Source organism: Acanthopagrus latus, chromosome 12 (assembly GCF_904848185.1).
Source record: "Acanthopagrus latus isolate v.2019 chromosome 12, fAcaLat1.1, whole genome shotgun sequence".
In the NCBI taxonomy this organism is placed as follows: Eukaryota; Metazoa; Chordata; class Actinopteri; order Spariformes; family Sparidae; genus Acanthopagrus; species Acanthopagrus latus.
In genome coordinates this window covers 16,624,770-16,645,461 of record NC_051050.1, presented here as the reverse complement: position 1 = coordinate 16,645,461, position 20,692 = coordinate 16,624,770, and the positions used below count along the sequence as shown (strand labels likewise).

The following is a 20,692-nucleotide window of genomic DNA, read 5'->3' as shown; positions in this document are numbered from 1 at the left end:
AAAAACAACACAGTTTGTGCCCAGTAGTTACATGGCAAGGCAACGTGTTTATCTATTATTGATATGATATAAAAGTGTCCCAATAAAACCTGCCAGCAACAGATAAATATATTTATGCACCAAAGAAGAAAAGTTAATGTGAGTCATGGAGGTCACTGAGTGCACAGTGTCTGTGCTTAAAAAAAAAGTTTGTGCAAAGAGTCCAAATAAAAGGATTTATATAAATAAAAAACAAAAATGCAATTCACACGCTCAAGAAAACAAATTGAGGAATCAATAACCCAGCAAGTGTCCAAACTTAATCACATTGTCTTTGGTTTCAAACAAAGGCATTACACATTTTCCTCTTTTTTTCTCTTTATTTCTATACTTCATAAACACTACAATATAATCTTATACAGTCTTAAAATAAATGACAGCCATGTTGTTCAACATCCTGTGACACAGAGTGGTTCAATTCTCAAGCTAGTAAATTCATTATTAGCTAAAATGATGCATATCCAAACATGGTGAAATTAAAATCTAATTTAAATGTAGTGTTGTAGGAGAACCAGACTGACATTTTAAGCTTATGTCATGTTGTATGTGTCTGCAGAGTGACAATTATTGTTCCCACCTCCTCCTATTAAGTATAAATTAAGTAGAACGATATGGCAACTGAGATGTATCCTTTCAAGACACTTGTCTTCTGCTATTATCTGCAATTATGCACAGCACCTTCCCTACAAAGATTCATGTTTCCTCTTGGGAAAATATTTTTTCTGTCTTGTCAGTTCCTTTTTAGAAGGGAGGAGAAGAGTTGATTTGATTCGCTCTGACTGATATCACCATCTACCACAGATAATGCATTTTCCACTGCTAACATTCCTCGACTATGTCTGCATTGTGCATCCATCCATAAAAACAGATTTTTATTTTACAATTGGTGCTATTGAGTACTAGATTTGGTGCGTTGGATAGATTTTCTGAACGTTTGGAGAACATTTGATCAAAAATCTGCTGGCTATTACAAGAGTACTTGCTAGTTGAGTTGATTTGAAATGCAGCATTTCAGCTTCGCACAACTGCAACATGAATCTAAATATTGACTAAAGATGACCCAACCGCCATCATTCCTGTGTTGATCCTGGACCATTGTCACCATGTTGATCGAGGACTACCATCACCATGTTGATCCTGGACCATCATCAACATGTTGATCCAGGACCATCATGTTGATCCAGGACCATCATGTTGATCCTGGATCATCTTGTTAATCCAGGACAATCATCACCATGTTGATCCTGATCCATGATGTTGGCATACATGTCTGCAAACCACAATATGGTGAATTTTTAAACCTGGTATTAATAAGATAGTTGATTTTTCAGGCTCGTTATCAACTCGTCAAATACAGATACTATCAACTATCCTACCAACTGAAGCTTTAAGTTTCTTAACATCTTTAGGTTCAATTTAAAATTTTTGGTTGTGACACGTCTGTGCTTACAGTCCGGTTAGTTTTAGTCACATGGAACACTTGATTAGGGTGAGGAAATGTCATGTTTTGGCTTATAATACCAGGTTTTGTCACCACAACCACAACTGGAAATGTCTCGACATCTCATCGGATATCTCTGATTCTGATGCAACAAACGCAGCAAAAAAAAAAAAAAAAAATGAGTCCAGAAGTCTCGTTAAAAATATCTAGTGGTTCGTGCCTACAAATGGCATATGGGTAGCCTTCTTGTCAAGCAAGAACATTTCCAAAATTCCCTCCACTTCCCTAAATGAATTCAGCTCATATAGCCTATGGAGTGTGAATGTGATATGACATGTATTGTAGCGATGTTGATATGGCACATCTGACATGACTGGCAACTTAAGATTGGGAAATGGGAAATTATTGTCATTATGTGTCTTGGACACAACAGATTGATAAGGAATGGCACAAGAGGTAAACAGGGTTACATTGTGAGAGCTGTAATCTCTTGATAAAGTGCTGGGTAACTTGAGATAAGAGTCATCCGATGGACCCTTTGGAAGCCGTATCAAGGAAGGGATCCTTGATGGTTTTGAAGCTCACGTGAAAGGGCTTGGCAGCTGTGGAGCTGGCATGAGGGAACGGCTTGATACTGGATGTCTTTTCAGTGGGGGAATCAGACAGCTCGGAAAATTGAGTGCCAGAGACACCAAGCTCTTCTAGGAAAAGAGCAAGGGCGGTAACTGACATTTCTGAAAACTGGGTGGAGGGAATGTGGCAAGTTCAAAACAGGGGAGGAGAAAGAATCAGGCCTCTTTGAAGAAAGGGGGGAGAAGGGAGCCATGACATGCCTGGGAGGAGAGTGGAGGAAATTCTGACATATCTCGGCTGTTGCTGAAGTACTGCTCTTAACTCTGTGGTTAATGCTGTTAAACTGTCTTAGAGAGGTCGGGAGGAGGGTGCTGGCTTACTTCACTGGTCCCTGCATGTCTTGAACATGGGGATATCTTCATTAAGGAGTTGAGTGTGGAGAAGCTTTTGCCTTTTCTCCAAGAACATTTATATGCAAACATAAATGTTCTATTCTCATTCCCTCCACAACATGTATTGCTAAGCATTGGGGGTGTGTGGGGGGGTATACATTAGGTCCATTAGATTATGATTAGCCTATGTAGATTATGCAGTTTAGCATTATCTAAACTGAGACAGTATGCAGGCGAAATGTGAGCCTGTAGCTGAGATGGTAATCTTTGTTTTAGACTGCCATTACTAAGGAGACAATTGTTCACTCTATTATTTATAATGATGTGCTTAAATATATCTTCGGAGATAATAATGAGCTGCTCTCAAGTCATTTGACTCAATATTTTCATAATTAGCATACCAGATAAAAGATTTGTCGTCCTTGAGTATTTCCTGCCGGAGTCTCAGTAACTTCTTCGCGCCCATTGTTGCTGAAAAATGCGAGCTTGTGTTGAAAACAAAGGTCAGAGAGACGGGCTCACAGGCTGTCTGAGCAGACACGGAAGACTTATCAGAGGCAGCAAGAGGAACGTAAGGACAATCATCACCACTGGTGGGAACTAATTTGTTTGGGCAGTGCTCTTCAGTTAAGTGTGTGGGAGCACAGAGTAAGAGGGTGTTTGCTGCACTGAAGGTCTCAGTTTTGCAGTATGGCCACAACAGAAGCAATCCAAGAAAATAAAAAACAACCACATATTAAAGTGAGGACGGTGAGTCAGAATTCTGGGTTCAGTGATCACCAACAGTCTTCTCAGTCTGATTAAATGATGCTTTCACGCAGCTAGCACAGATACATATTTAAATGTTGGAGGAATTCACCACTTTTGATCCTGCTATAGAAATTGCCTTCCTGCATTTATTTCCTCATTCATCAGTTAATTTGGACAGCGTTAGAGGAAGTAATATGTCCTGCTGTGAAAGATGCAATATGCAACATTTCACTAATATGTCCATAGATGACTAGAGCTTTTTTTTTCCTAAATGTATTATGGTGAGTTGATTACTTACATCATCCCAAATGTTTCCAACAATGTTTAAACGCAGATAAATACCTAATTTTAGTCAAAGTAACTTGTATGTTTCATTCGGTTGCCTTTTGCTATTAATTTCTGGGGAAACATCAGATGATACGTAACGGTGAGGAGGAAAAGTCTGAGTCAAGTGAGATTCTTATCGACAATCGCGGTATTTAACAGTGAAGACAACTTCTCACATGATCCACGGCTACTTCCTGACATCACCAAAATAATAAATGATGACACTTTTTCTTGACTGTTTTTTTGTTCTAGATGCCACTAGTGGCAGGAATTACATACTTTTGACTACCTAAATTAAAACATAATTTATTGCATTACTAAATCTAATACATTTACAGTGCTGCATTGCTCTTTATCACAGGTTCAGTCAATTTAGATGAACAACTTACAGATGGACTAAAAGATTAAGGCGTTACGTCACTCAAACAGTCTGCTGCTTGTTGTTGCTTGTTTGTAATTCCACCCAGGATGCTTTGCTGGATTAGTGTTGAGCAAACAAATAAGTCGAGTGTTTCTGTAAAGCAAACCCACCCAACAATATTGTTTACTCTCTTGGCATTTGTTTGAAAACACACCGGTAGGCTCACGGATAAGGTTGCTACAACAGAAAACAAATGCCAGTGTGTTTTTTTAGGCTTGCTAGGGAAACCTCAGTGTCACTAACTTGCTTTAAAAATTGAAAAAAAAAATAGAAACAGCCCTCCTTTTCCTCAGATGTTCTGTTTCTGATGTTTTTGACTGAGAAATTTAAATGAAATGTAGTACTCAGGAGTCTAGACTGCTCCATCTTTGCATCTTCACATTTCACCTGATGGAGCCTCCACCCTAACTCTTCCCTTTTCACATTTTCTGTCACACCACCACATTCTCTTCTTACTCTCTGTCCCTCTCTCTCTCGCTCCATCCTTCTCTCCCTCATCCAGACGAGTTCAAGTCATTCCTGAAGAGGCTGCCCTCCACTCACTTCCTGCCCATCAGCAGTGTGCATCTCCTGTGGGGAAGCGACTGGGACCTCCAGGCCCGCTACAGGCTCCTCCAGAGTTCCCTGGAGATCCAGCGGCTCAAGATTCAGCGCACCGCCCGCAAGCTCTTCGGCCTCAGCATCCGTTGTCACCACAACCCAAACCACCAGATGCCTAGAGAGAGGTGGGTGGAAATACAACCTCCGCTTCATGGCGGAAATTAGATGTGGATTTACTCAGCAGCAACATCAAGCGATGGTGCTGTTTCTGGTGTCGATATATGTGGATGTTCTTCTTCAAAGTGCTGAAAGAGCAGACACACTCCCACAAAGGAGTGACACCTTTCAGCACATTTCTCATCAGGGATGATGTAGGGTTTTTTTATTTTGATTGTTGCTTCTCGAAGCATGCACAGTAAGGATGTCATCCATTATATATCTCAACTTACGGTTCTGTTGTTTCTGTCCATCAAGTCAACTTAGTGCTGAGCCTTGCACATGCCCAAAGCACTCTTGCTCACTCTTGTATTTCACATTGCAGTCTAAAAAGAAAATGTAGCTGTGGGAGTTTTTTTGATAGGTCATTGCACACATCTGTCACCACCTACTGCGGTTGCAGCTTAAGAGCCTCGCCGCAGATGTGCCATGGTGTCAGCGTTGCCTGAACTGCCAGGAATTTCCCCATCCGCTCAAGCAAATACCAGAAAACACTGCGAAATATGCAAAGTTTCAGGCTGCCACATGAAACACCCCCTAAAAATTGCTCTGTGTAGGGGACGTCACCATGTAAATGGAAACAGAATCTGTGAAATATTAATTTAAGTGGTCTGGAAATGAGCAGTTGTCAACTTTCAGTGACAGGAAAGGAGCACACCCACATTTGTGTGCGAGAGTTGGCAGAGGTTTGTTCTGAAGTGTTATCAAAGAGCCGCAGTATGCGCTTCCTCTTCCATGGAGTATGCATCAAGGGTGCCTGATGGCACTGGAAATAAGACCAGCATGTTTATTTGCTTGCCTATGTGAGACAACTTTGCATCAGTTGGAGGACTTATTTGTTTTCATCACTTGTGTTCGCGCGTGTGTGTTTGCTTTGCATACATGCCTGGTGAAGCTTAAGTTGTCTATAGCTTGTATAGGGATTCTATACGATGCTGCACTGTTATAGTTTCATATTAGTATAAACTGTTTGACAGAAAATCATTTGGTTTTATTTCATCCTGCACCTTATTGTCTCCCTAATTTGTATAATGTTAATGTCTGATGAAAAGGACATTTAGTTTATCAATATGCATATGTGAATCAAGTGGTACAAATCTGTTTGTGGCTGCAGAGGAAGCTGCATGGAATTGTGTAAATTGCCTCCAGCGATGTCACCCAGACGCCAAGTTGCATTGTGGGTAATGTAGGCACCTGGTTTTGAAAAGCAGCCCACTTGTCTCAGAACACTCCTATGACACTGTTGGACTGAACAAATGATCAGAATCATTAGCACAGAACCAGAAGTATCATCTTTTTTTCAAAACCCGCAGCCTACATTACCCACCGTGCAGCTTTACCACTGAGTGACATCACTGAAGGCTATTCATAAGATTACATGCAGCCTCCTCTGGAGCCATAAAAGGCTTTAAACAACCTTTTTCCACATACATACTCCTGAAGATCTGTAAATGTACTTTAATGTGTAAAACTGGTGAAGTTATTCTATAACTGTACTGTAAGAGTTACTGTGTTGAATGATGGTTTTATCGCATATTTGTGAGTTTGACCTTCACATGCGTGTAGTCAGTATAGTCCCATTAAGCCTGTCTCTTCTAATGTCCCTCATTCAATAAAAGTGCAGCCATCACCAACGGGCACTCCAACCCTCACCTCTCCTCTGGGCTGCATACAACAGCTGATCAGAGGATGAGGGAATTGAGGCAGAGCTGAAGGCCCATAAAGCAGCGGCCCAAGTGTTTTCAAGTCGTTTGCCAACCACCTCAGGGAGGCCTTCCAGCACATCCTCAACCTGTCAGTGAGACTGCGGAGGGTGCTGATGATGATGTGAAAAACAATGTGTCTGGCCCCAGTGGCCAAGAATGGGCACTCCGGGGTTCTAAATGACAGCAGGCCAGATCCCTTGTGAGAGACCATTTAGATCCCCTCCAGTTCATACATTAGGCCCACAATGGGGAGGACGATCCTGTCATCCACCTGCTACTCTGAGTATACTCCAGCTTGGACAGGCACTGTGAGAATCATATTCATTGACTTCTCCAGTGGCTGTAACACCATCCAGGCTCTTCTACTGGGAGTATCTCCCTCTGCTACCCATGTGCAATCACAAATTAGCCCATCAACTGCATAGTTTTTGATGTTAATGGGGGTGCATTTAGGTAGCGCTTCAATCCAGAGAGCTTTACAAGTGACCCATTATTACCAAATGCACACACGGTGACAGCTCTGACCTACCATGCAAGGTGCTGAATGTCTGAGCAATCTGGGGCTCAGCGTCTTGCCTCGAGGACGCTTTCAACATGTGGACGGGAGGAGCTAACAAACAACTCTCTCTGCCTCCTGAGCCACAACCAACATTATGCAACTCCATGTCACACCAACAAGTGGGGGAGCGAACACAGCGGCTCCTCGGGGGGCTGTGCCTTTTTGCTTTGCTTTTTAACCTTTACAATCTCGGAACATTAGTCACACCATGTTCAGAGGTTCCCTGAAAACGGGGTCGTAGTGCAGAGCATCTGTTTGGGTAGAAAGGGGAAATGCAAGGGTCCGACACCAGAGGCGAGCTTGTCAAATCACCGGTGACCAAGATAAGAGAGATGATGGGTGGAGTAAGGGATGATTGCACCTCCCCTCAGGTTCATTAACACTAGTAAGAGAACCGTAGAATCAGCATTCAGATTACAAATACTTGGTTGGCAATGCAAAAAAAAAGGGACAATTTGATACTTTATAAGAGTGTCTGTGCAGTTTGCTCACACAGGCTCCTGCAATGTGCATGAAAGGTAAGGCAAATAAGAAAAAAAGGGGGAAAAAAGCTGATGCTTTGTTGCCTAGGCAACCTTGTTAAGAAAAGCCAGTTCAGACATTGAGGAGCTGAGCCTGGACTCACAGGGAAATCATTTTTTGTTTAATCTGCTTCACTGGAGCAACCTTCTACCTGCTTAATAAACCATGTTTATTATGCAAACGCTGGCGGCCTCATTGTGAATGTGAGTAACTATACAGTTTACTTACAGCTTTGTTAAAAAAAAGAAGTTACCAATGCAGGGTGCTATAATGTGCATTCAGTGATAATGTATTGACTGACAGTACAGCACAGTTGAGTGATTTCACCCTCAATGAAGCAGCTCCTCTTTAGTTTCATTTTATCTCATAATTCTTGCGCGGAGCCTCGAAGCATTCATATTACGCCACTTACGCTTTCAGCTTAATTGAATTACGGATGCAAAATAGGGGAAGGGGAAGTTACTTATTACATATTGCAATAACTGTGATGTAAACTTGTGTCATCAAGTTAAACAACAAAAAGCTCTTGTTTTTAATCATGTTCCTCCTAGACTGCATTATATTAGGTAAGGTCAATCAATAAACATATTTACATCAGCCAATTAGAGACAGGCATCAGATGCATTGTTGGCTGCCCACAATTACCGCTGCGTATCAGCACCTTATCATTTTTCTGGCTTCACCTCACCACAGAGCCATCCATTCATTATAGGCGTCGTAAATTCCTGTTGTGGACGCTCGCTGCAATAACTGTGAGGAAACTTTATAGCTGAACTATATTGGATTTGCTATTGCATTTCCTGTAATGAGTATCACAGCATGCTTCAAGTAGAATGAACATAGCAGTTTGTCTTTGGTATAAATGATTAATAGTGACAGATATGAAGTAGCATCACTCCCAGCCAAATCATTTGCATCCGGGCTATGCACCGGCTTTAATTATTCATGTTTCAAGTCGAGCATATTTACAAATATGAACGTACCCTGCTGTTGATAAATTACCTCACCCTAATTTCTATCCGTTCTGACATGACACGCCTTATTCTAATATCTTTTGTTGTTTTTTTGTTTTTTTTCTGAAGGCAGTTTTTAAAATTATGTTGCATGATCTTGTCATGTATAATCATCATGGACATGGCTTTTCCTTATACTGAGCCCCTGAAGGTTAATAGGGCTGGGGGATGCCGACCAAAAGTTATATCTCTGTATTTTTCTACTAGGTGGAATGACTCAAAGACACATTTGAGTTGTCACAAGCACTTTTATCAAGCCAAACTCTGGGAAAAAAAAGTGCAAAGACTGTTTTTTTTTCCTGCTTGAAAATATGTGTCTGCAAAATATTTACATGGAACCTTTTATAAAAAAAAAAAAAAAAAAAACTAATAGCAGTGCTGCAGAGGTTGAATGTTTTGCAGTGCGGGCCACAAAACAGTGGTATACCAGTTCAAACGTGTGATTGTTGTAGTTCCAGGCGATTAAAATTCAGTGGTTTTCCAACGTGTCTTTGCAGATGTTATTTTTAATATATTCACTTATTTATTGTTTTTCTTTGTTCACATTGCATGGACAGAGAGAGAGAGACCTTGTCCACATAGAACACATCTGTCGCCCTCATCACACAACAGACCACCAACTTTCACGTAGAGTGACCCTGCACTATGATTCAAATGAGCAGCTCTGTCTGACATGCACACACACACACACACACACACACACACACCCACACACACACAGTGCAACGTTATATTGTACTTGTACTGTTTGCAATGATTTCATTCACACACATATTTTGGTGCAGCATGTGCAACATGTAGACTTAACAGACTGATTAAAATAGTGTAGCAGCGCTGTGTCTCCTTCAATGTGCAGGAGAACTTATGAGTGAGTGAGGCGTAGCTGTGTCGTGAGTGTGAAAGAGGAGAGTGGCAAACTGGCATTGCTTCGCAGAAGACAAGGGTTGATGGAGTGTAATTTCATATTAAATTGATAGAAATGGTATTTTCTCAAATGATATCTTGTCTGAAAATATATCAAAATATCTTAAGTAAATAAACTGCCCCGCCCTTGTTCCCTCACAGTATTGTTGCACTACTCCTGATCCATAGTAACAGTTAGCATGTTCACTTGTGAAATACTGTCAGTTTGCAGATACCACTGAGGGGAGAGATGATGTGACACTTTGCGTTATGCATTTATTGCTCATTACTCCTCTCAGAAAGCCGAGTGTTGACAGTATCCAGCCGCTGGCTGTGCGGTACTATATCAGATATGACAGACATGTTACTAATACACCACAGGAATTCAGCGTTAGAATACCTTTAATACAATACTCAGCCGGCACAACATTGTCAATTCACTTGTTCTGGTTTATTTGTTTTGTTTTTCTCTTCTTTTATGAGAGGCAGATTCAATTCTCGTGATCCAATGACGTAGGATGTCATTTGAACACCAGCGCTGTTTGATACCCCATTACAAACTCCAAATACGAATGTTTGAATTCATGAAAACAAACAGCATCCATTCCAAAATGTTTTCATTTAATTTCCTGTGGCAAATCTAAGCTGAGCCATTGCTTGAGATGAAAGCAAATAAGGCAAAATAAAACTTGCCACATGATGCACTGAAATAGCTTATTGAGGGAGGCAGTTATGTGATAGAACATATTTTATTTCTCTCTCAGACTGGATATTTCAGCAGTTATTGCGGATAAATTCAAAGGAGGGATCATTATAATAGTGCCTATGTCCAATGGAATAATGAATAGCCAATAAAAAATAATGGGAATAGTTTTCTATATGAGGCACCTGTGAGAGCATTTGTGATATTTGTAAACGTTCAGACCATCTTTTTGTAGGAGTATGCTGCTGCCAATTTAAATGGTATGATTGTTGTGGCCAAATAATGATGACATTCATCAAATTTAGCAGAAATACAACTATGAGCACTGTGAATAATATTTTCCATCGTGAGTGCTTCAGATTTGATCAAACCTACCAGCTACACTTGGACTGCTGAAAGCAAAACATCAAATGTCAGAATTGACTGTTAGAAGGCAGATATAGTAGACTAGAAATTGCATTTTAAATGACTGAATGCATATTGTCTGTGTCTCTAAGATTTTATGGACAGTGCACTAGTTCATGTTTTCATACTTGTTACTTTTTAATCTTTCTAGTTCTTAAAGAATCAAGAATCATTTCCTGACCATGTGCACAGTCCCTCTCATGTCTTTCATGTAAAATGCATTTACACAAGTTATAGCTGGACACCCACAAACAAGCTTTGCCTCAGTAGGTCAGCTAGGTAATGGATGGATTAAGCAACGGTCAGAGCAGCTACAGACTGGTTAGATTGCCCTGCTGTGATTTGGTATAATAATACTGACACATCTCTACTTGGTAACTCCTTCAGGGATCTTCATACTGGAATAGACAACAAACACAAGCTCGAGGAAGCAAACATGATAGACCCATCTCTCTAAAGACACTCGAGGGCCAAACTGCAATATGACAGAGAGGCAATGGAAAATGCTATAAAGTCAAAAATGCAGCGCCTGTGCCAGGAGATTAAGACTCTTTCATCCTTTGGGAAGAGGCAAAAGAAGACGTCAGCACACCAGTGCACATAAGAACACCAGCTCAAGAAATAGCTACTCCAGACAAGGCATATAAGTCTACAGTAGAACAAACAAATGGGAAAATCAATGAGTGACATGAACTGAGTTGCAGCATTGGAAAAGACCACGCGGATTCATGGCAAGAGTACAAGAAAATACATGAAAAATGCACAGGTCAGGGAAAATTTAAGACAAGGGAAAATTTCATTTTTAAGGGATGCCAAACTCCTGTGTGTTTGGCGTGAGACAGAAGCTTTCAGACTCTGTTTCCTGCTGTCATGCCATAAACAAATATCGTGCCAAACACCAACCAAAACATACAACCAAGGTGTGGCATTTTCTATCCAGGGGAAATGCTTGCTGAGCACATTCAAAGCCATATTGACCATAAAAATCTCCAATCAGCAATAACACTCACAGGACACTCGAAGTATATAATTCAGGGACATATTATCTTACACAGTACTAATTATAAAACAGCACAGAGGGTGAGAAATGAAACTCGTGGACAGAAAATATTGAAATTAGATCAGTTGTATTTAGTTTCTCCTTTACCAGATTTAATACAAAGAGAATACATTCTCTCCAGACTGAATGCAATCTTCTTTCATCCAATGAGACAAGCAACCTTCTTCCTAATACAGAACCTACATTCTGCCAGTGAGCAAGTTGGCAAAATTAAAGATTTCTACAGAGAAAGGCTGCAATCCTGATTAACTTATCTATAGGAGATTAAGAATTCCTTTTAAATTAAGTTATATCCTTCAAAACCCATTAAGGATTCATGGTTATTTTATTTCTTTTGAGGACTCCCCTCCATACAGTTAAGTAGCACACTGCCTTTTACTCTTACCTTATTACTCTGAATCAAATAGACTTCATGAGAACATAGCAATTGTTAATATTTCAATATTATGTATACTGCCAGCCCACATATTTTTTTATCCCTGCTAAAGTTTCAGTTTTACTCATCAGTGCATTCTTTTAATAGCATCAGTTTTAGTCACTTTACCCAGCTGTCCTCCTAGTGACAGAGTATCTCCTTGCCCTTCTCATCCGCTGATTGAGACAAAGGTTCTTTAGATGCTAATGATTTATTGTTATACATTTCAAGCTTTTTCAAAGCTTGTTATGCCGTTAAATGTCCAATAGGATAGTAAATTGTTGAGGCCCGATCCACCGACCCAAAAGCATTGATATTTGACAAGCTGGGAATGAGACTCAACCATTAACTCCCTTACAATTTGAACTTTTAAGTAGTGCTGGTATTTATAAGCTTTACTGTGATTGCATCACTTGAAATCCACTATCTCACATCCTGTTAGCTACCTTGAGCAATTTTAAGCCATTTAAAATATATAGGTGTTACTTAGGTATTACTCAGATCTCTTTGATATATGGATGGATAGGTAGGCGAAACACCCCATTTACCTTGGTAGTTAAATTACTATTGTCAAGATGAATATATTGGGCAATTTTATGGATACAGATGCACATTCAGTATAGACACTAATATAGAATGATTTTTCATTCATTCATTGTGCATTTATTCTAACAATGATTGCTAACACAGCATGACTATAAAAGACTATTGCACTCAAAGGAAAGGGGAGGCATAAACTGGGACTCGATGAAAAATGTATCATTAGTACCAAAATTGAGGGTTTTTTAGGAGCATATGAATAGCTGGCACACAATACTGAAATTACCTTTACATCGCAAGCACCTTTTAGTTTCAGCCATTCAACGACAGCTGAATATGTTGACGTTATGTTTTGTAAAGGTGATTGTGTTGGGCAGTCTTGAGTATGTATGTTTCAAGTTGATGCTTACATTTCCTTAAAAGCAAGCCTCAACAGCCTAAATATTTGGGTGAATGTGGGCAGATATGGGACCGTGAAAATTTTAGCACACCTTCACTGTAACCCATCCTTGACTTGAGGCCAAAGTTAGTGGAATCAAGGCGTGTGCTTCCATTGTCCTCCATAGGTGATCTGTTCTGCGCTCAATTTGGGTATAGCTTGGGGGCTTTCTGGCCTGCTGAGAATGCAATGTCATCCATCATAGTTAATGCTTATGTTCATTAACATGTCAAACTAACCTTGACCAGCCCTTCTCTCGAGGAAGAATCAGGATTCAGAATTCACCTCCTAGAGTCAGAAAAGAAGTTCCAGTCCTGTCAAGATGACAAGGAAAGATGCCTGAGGGGAAACAAAAAAGAGACAAGATAAGAATAGCAAGTAATGCCTCCCACCTCAGGGAAATAACGCAACTCCAACTCCATGAAGGGAAGAAATTATCCTATTAACTGGCCATCCTGACTAGATGGATGGATGAATGGATGGATTCATTGATTTATTTGAAACATTTTTTTAATACCATTTGGCCATTGTATTCATTTATTTTAGAGAGGCTATGTCAACTTGCGAAGACTTGAAGAGACTATATAGGCACAGTCATCCATCTCAGTTAACTTAATGATGGGTTTATTTTTATCACTTAATGTGTGTACTGCACCAGTGAGAAGTGTAGCAGCAGAAAAAGGTCAAACACTTCGAAAAGTTTTCCAAAGGTTTCAAGTGCATTACTAGACAGGCAAAAGATATTTCAGTACATACATACATACATACAGTAATTAAAACATGATGTCCACAGTTATAGATAGCCTCTCACAGCGAGGGTCAAGTCTCTGCAAGGTGATTACCACAATGCACAGACATAAATTAAGCCAAAGGTCCTCTGGAAAATATAAAAAAAACAAAGTGCACCATGTAATTGGCTTAAAAAAAGTGCTGATATGAGAAGGTTTTCTTTCTGACCACTGTTAAAGCTTCTTTCCTGATTTGTCTCTTCTCTCTCTCTAGGTCTGTGATGCAGTGGCTCAACAGAGTTCAGTCCTTCCTCTACTGTAATGAGAACGGCTTCTGGGGGACCTTCCTGGAGAGCCAAAGGACATGCGTGTGCCACACGGGTGTCACCCTATGCCAGCGACCGATCCCATGTGTCATAGGGGGCAACAACAGCTGTGCCATGTGCAGCCTGGCCAACATCTCACAATGTGGCTCCTGCAACAAGGGCTACAAGTTGTACCGTGGTCGCTGTGAGCCCCAGAATGTGGACTCAGAACGTAGTGAGCAGTTCATCAGCTTTGAAACCGATCTGGACTTTCAGGACCTGGAACTCAAATACCTGTTGCAGAAAATGGATTCACGACTGTACATTCACACTACTTTCATCAGTAATGAGATCCGACTAGAGACCTTCTTTGACCCCCGATGGCGTAAGCGCATGTCCCTGACCCTCAAAAGTAACAAGAACCGGATGGACTATCTACACATGATCATCGGACTGTCAATGAAGATCTGCCAGATGAGAAACAGCAGCATTGACCCCATGTTCTTTGTTTATGTCAACCCATTCAGTGGCAGCCACTCGGAGGGCTGGAGCATGCCATTTGGGGAACACGGTTACCCACGCTGGGAGAAAGTACGACTGCAGAACTCGCAGTGCTTCAACTGGACTCTCCTGCTGGGCAACCGGTGGAAGACCTTCTTTGAGACGGTGCACATCTACCTGCGAAGCCGTGCCAAGATCCCAACTGGCCTGCGCAATGACACGGGACAGGGCCCAGTTGATCTTGCAGACCCTAACAAGCGCCAGATCTACATAAAAATATCTGATATCCAAGTGTTCGGCTACAGCCTGCGCTTTAATGCCGACCTGCTCCGCAGTGCTGTGCAGCAGGTTAACCAGTCGTACACACAAGGAACTCAGTTCTACTCATCCTCATCTGTTATGCTCCTGTTACTGGACATTAGGGATCGGATTAACCGCCTTGCGCCTCCATCTGCACCCGGCAAACCCCAGCTGGACCTCTTCTCTTGTATGCTAAAGCATAGGCTCAAGCTCAACAACAGCGAGATGATTCGAGTAAATCATGCCTTGGACATGTACAGCACAGAGATACTAAAACAATCAGATCACCTGACTGCTAAACTCTGTTGAACATAGTGACATAAGGACAGCAAACAGAAACACCCAACAAATGAACTATGAGGGGGATATTAATCTTAATTTTGTTTTTCTCTTTTTCATTTTTGGACCTTTTCTGCCTTTTGATGTAATATTAACTTTGTAAGCATAATTCTTAAAGAGAAAAAGGAAAAAGGCAGTGATGAAAAGCATTTCAGGCAGATAAAGAAGATTAATGGAATCACTATAAGGACTGTATCATATTTGTCCCAGCATGTCTGTCATTCCCTAAAAGAACTTAAAAGAGAGAGTGAGAAAAAAAAAAAGAAAAAAGAAAAAAAAAACAAGAAAAAGAAATATTAAATCTATGTACTGGTGAAAAAGAGGCCTTGATTTTACTCCGAGGGATCAAAAAGGTTGTATCTGAAACTGCCATTCTTTACTGAGAAAAAAAAAAAACATTTTTAAAGGAATAATGACATAACACAAGGGCAGACCAGATATCCTTTTATTTCAGCTAATGTGCAAAATATTTCAGACATAACGGACGGTTTAATAATAAAAATGTTTATACATTGTAAGGATTAAATAGCCCTAGTGAGCAAGTAGTCAACACATTACTTATAGGCTCTTTATTACATTTCAAACCCACAGCGAATCTGCATTTGCTCTGTGAATTATGAGGCACTCTGTCATTGTTCTGACACGTAAGGCACACAGCAGGGCGGTAATGGATAGTCATGTCAAATAACAAAAAGCCAGCTGTTTATATATACATATACAGTATATGTGGGTGAATGTGTGTGTATGTGTGCGTGCGCGTGTGCAAGTGTGCGTACACCTTTTTTTGGCTTGATGCTTATTGCTGTTCGTTAATTGAATGTGTCATTTTGAGATTGACTCCAGTCTAAGCTAAAATCTTGCATTTGGAGCGCTTCTTCCCGTGTTTGAAATTCAAGCTGTGTTTTTTCACAAGGCAGTACCTCCTGGTGCGTGAGTGCAATATTGTGGTCTGAAGATTTAACAATCAATGCTATTTTGTACAGCTTTGCAAAATGTACATGTTGTGACTGCTGATTTGTGGAGCTTTTCAGCACCAAGAGCAAAGTGTAAACATTCATCGTTCAGGCACATTTGCAAGACAACCTAAAGCCATACACTTCCCCCGAGGTAGACATAATGGTGAGACATAACGTTTCATCCCCGTATCACAAAGTACTCACTTCATAACATGGAAAAAAAGTGTTCCATTTGTATGTTTTTATTTTATTCTCTCGGTTTTTAGATAAGAGCACAGCAAAAAAGACGGACGACAAGAGAAGGCATATTATGTTGGATAAGAATCGTGTTGTAAAGCCATTGAAATTTCTCTGTTGTGCCACAGGAAAAAAAAAGAACAAAAAAGAAAAAAGAAATGGTTATATTAAAGCTTGAAATACCTTTTTCGGCAGTGTTTAATCTGTAAGCTTTCTACGACCAAATGTAAAGATTTTTTCTTTCCAGATATGAAATCTAACCTTGTTTATGTGTATTGCTGGTGGAAACATCAACAGAGCTGCAACGTTTTTTTTGTGTTGTTTTTTTTTTTTCTTTTTTTAACAACTCAGTCGTCAAATTGAGACATGAAACACTACCTATGTATTGTTGGTCACACTTTATTTGGGTATTTGATGCTGAAACATTACTATTGCTGATGAATTTTTATTTTTGGTTTGTTTTGGTTTGTTTTTTTTGTAGGTCTAGTCCATTATGTGCATGTTTGTTAAAGACAACAAAGGCAAGGTCGCTCATGTCATACAACCTAGCAGTTCTAGCTGTAGATGGGTGTGAACTTCAAAAAAAAAAAAAAAAACAAGAGAGGGACTTCATTTTTGCTGCCATGGCGTCCGAAACTCTGGATAAACCTTCCTCCCAGTGTCAAAGCTGCCAGCCCAGTTGAAAGCTTTTAGAATAACATCTAAAAACTTTTTCTGTTTTTTTTTTTTGTGTGTTTTTTTTTCTTTTAATTCTTTTATTATGTCTGTTCTCTTTGTATAGTTATAGCTGATTGGTTTGTCATTTTACATTTTAATTTTGTTTTCTTTAAAAATACTTGTTATTTGAGACTAATCCAGCTGTATGAAGAGGTATGTAATATATCTGGGAACAACCATGGCAGATTGTGACCCGGATGTGGGTGGGAACAACAGTGAAACTAGAAAAGCAGGTTTGGAACTTCACGGCCAATCCACTACCTCTTGACAGCAGTGGTCAAAATTTGGGGGCGATGATTTGGTCAAGAAACAGCAGCAGAACAAACCTGGTTCTGATCTTAAGGACGCAGTTTTCCACTGTGGATTTGTCTTCATCCACAATCACAACTTAAATAGTTGTCTCTAGATATGCACTTTTGTCATGATTGAGGCACACAGAGTCATGTCTGGCTTTGTGTGATGGATTATCCTCATGTATTATTTTACAGTTTCAGTCTTTCTGTGAAGCACTCGAGAGCTGCTTGGAAATTTCACTTTGTAACTACATTGTTTCAATCCAAGTCGTATCGGTTTCAGGCAATTCAGTTGTCTGCAAAATAGCTGACCAGTTTCCAAAGTATGGGTTTGTGCAAATGTGGCGGTCCATTCAGGAAAAAATCACAGGCTTAGATTCCACCAGGCACAGCTGTGTCCAGTTCGAGTTCTGGCAGAAACACAAATTTTGTTCTGTCCACTGCATGGCTTCATACCACATTGGAAGTGTTTCAGAAGCGGAGCATTTTTGCCTGCCAGCTTTTTATGGACCTGCTCAGATTTCTTTTTGATTTAGTCTTTTTTTTTCATTAATTTTTGTCCTGCTATCATGGGTAACTAGGCCATGAAGTTTTCTTCTTGCTTTCTTTTGTTTTTGGCTGTTTTGACATAATATATGATCGGGGGTCAATGCAGAGAGTTTTATTTTTTAAATTTACCAGATCTTCTATGCTGTTCCTGTGCCTGACATTCTACTTGGCTCGATCTGCTCTATTAAAGGTCTAATTTGTAAGGACATGCACGTTGCAAAATACCAATGCTTTGTATCGGAAAGTTGGGAATTAGACTCTCAAATCTTTCCAAAACTTTCAAACTAATTGGGCCTTGATGGAGAAGAGGAGGATTGACGCAGTCTCCATCGAAAACAAAGACACAAAATTAAAGCAGGGGCAGATCGGACAGCTGCTTCTGAGATGCTTGGGCTGTATTTGTAGGAATCCCAAGCATTTTTGAGAACGGCCACGGCCAGCCTCGTTCGCATCCGGAACGCGACACCAACAAGTCCGGTGGAATCAAGCAGTAAGGCTCAGGTTGTCAAGCTCAGCTCTATGTTTATCCAATAATCTCACAGTACAGTACTTTGAGCAGTGTATATCTTTATCAGGTTAAGAGCATCCGTAAAGGTGTCTCTCGTGAGTAAGCGGTCATGTCTGCATTGCTGATTTATTTCCAACTTGCATAGGTAAAGATCAGCAGCAAGGAGAGAGAGGGTTTCTGGATCACTGGGTGTCAGTGAAGTGTACTCCAAGAGCCGTGGTATTGCGCTGGTTTATCAAGCTCACTTATCACTTTCAAGGCTGTTAGCATGCTAATGTGTCTATGCTATTGCAAACGTAGTAGACTAGAGCTGATTTTGACAATCTAAGCATTCAGTCATAGAGATGGCTGCAAGACTGGAATCAATAGAAATGCAGTAAATTAGGGGACTTCTGAGATTGTTGAGCTTCACCATTGGACTATCTAAATGAATTGTTTTATTATTATTATATTATTATTATTATTAAGTGCCTGTTATCTATCCCTTTAACACATTTAGAGCTGGAGAAAACCTTTAGATGTTACACAGAGGACTGACACAGAATTAGCTAGAATTTAAGACCATTAAATTTCAAACATACACTTTTCATCTCCTCCCGAGAAAACTACACCTTTCGAGGAGGTTTGTGCATGTGGGCAGGGGTTGGGGGGGGGGGACGACCACCAGATAAGAGACAAAGGACGACTTGAAGAAAATGGTGGATATTTTATTTTTGTCCCGTTGTACAGTAAATCTGTAAATATTAACTCTGCTACGATAACAATATTATGAAATATAACAGTACTGAAAGGGAATACAAAGACTACTTCATGAAGCGCCCTCGATTTGAGTACATTGGCACAAAGTACAGGGCACCCATGTCTTATGTATCAAATTAGATTTCATGACAATTTATGACTGTTTTTCTATTGTCAGAACATACTGTACATTGCAATTTAGTTTCAAGCCACTGCAAGGTCCATAAAACAAGCACATTTACTCGTATGGCATTATGCTACCACAGTGTTGCTTACATGTATCCATGGATATGTCTGAAGATTTTTACACCTAATACCTTGCCTATGTACTTTTTTGCTGTTCTGTTGAGATCATTATATCAGCTTATTTCAAATGAATGTTTCATATAATAATCTATTTCTCATTAAAAGGCTATATTTAATAAGAAGAGCAAGGCTTGTTTGTACCTTTTCCCTTTATAGGACCTATTGTTGGTACTTTGCAAACAAAAAAGGCAGCACGCACTCTTTGCAAAAGTATTTATCCTAAGAGCCAGCTCATTTTATGGCCATGGTCAAAGCGTTGCCAGAATATTCTCTTAACTCTGGCCTTGGTTCTAGAGAAGATTCTCATCTTGAGCATTATTCTGTCTCTGAACTTTGCTGATAACAGATTTTCTTTTCTTGGCCAACCAGCTCTCTGTGTGGCTTCGCATTCCGTTGTTTGCCGAGTGCTTTGAAAGAATTTATGCTTGTGTTCAAGGATTCACATCCAGCGAGTGTTTTGCATTCAGCGCCACCCGCTTCAGTATTTATTTCCCTATCATCCGGACCCAAAAGCTCTGTCCATCTATTCATCCGCTTAATCATGCCCTGCTTTTGTCTTTGCAACACTCTAGTGGCTAAAAAGCCGTGCTCGTATAAGCATCAGAGCAGAACTGTTTTCAGTCTTTAACATGTATGCAATCCAATATTGTGACGTGAGCACATATCTGATATCAGCAGCAACAACTTCAAGGGGTTGAAGAAGATTTCCAGGTCGGGGGGGAGGCGGGACTCAGAACATTGAACTGGCTAACAGTATCAATGTGACAGATATTAAAAAAAATAACAATCAAATGTTTGGATTCATTTCAAACATCTCAGTTCTAAGGAGACGATTTTTACAGACATATGATTGAGTCTTACCCAGAGCAACAACAAAAAGACCCTAAAACCTGGACATGCTCCCTCACTGGCTTCCCACTCATTGCAGTTGCCAGTTGCATTGGTTGAAATGCCTGGTCAAGCCAAAGGGAACCTCTGCCAGGAATTGAACCTGCAGGTATCTGTCATGGTGTGCCACCTGGACACTCGTGCGTCAGAACCAATGTTTGTCTGTGGGTATCCTCGTTTTAACACAAAAGTGGATTCACAAAATACTGAAAAGGCAAGTAGGCATTTACGATTATCATCGGTTTCAATTTTTGTCAAGTCATTACACTTTAGGATACAGTGTCATAAAAAGTAGAAATGTTACAATCCAAAAACCAGTTACAGTCACTGTTAACGTGTATTATTGCATTATATCAACAAGCT

At 40.2% G+C, this 20,692-nt stretch overlaps 1 protein-coding gene across 3 annotated transcripts in view; it reads left to right on the top strand.

Annotated features, from left to right (window-relative positions):
• Nucleotides 1–19,563, top strand: part of brinp1 (bone morphogenetic protein/retinoic acid inducible neural-specific 1) — a 129,928-nt gene extending 110,365 nt beyond the window's left edge. For all 3 annotated transcript variants that reach the window (XM_037117982.1, XM_037117983.1, XM_037117981.1), the window contains exons 7-8: nucleotides 4,446–4,668; nucleotides 13,967–19,563. In XM_037117982.1, the coding sequence (XP_036973877.1) occupies nucleotides 4,446–4,668; nucleotides 13,967–15,107 (1,364 nt within the window). In that variant the 3' untranslated portion in view covers nucleotides 15,108–19,563. The remainder of the gene's footprint in view (nucleotides 1–4,445; nucleotides 4,669–13,966) is intronic.
• Nucleotides 19,564–20,692: the final 1,129 nt, after the last annotated feature.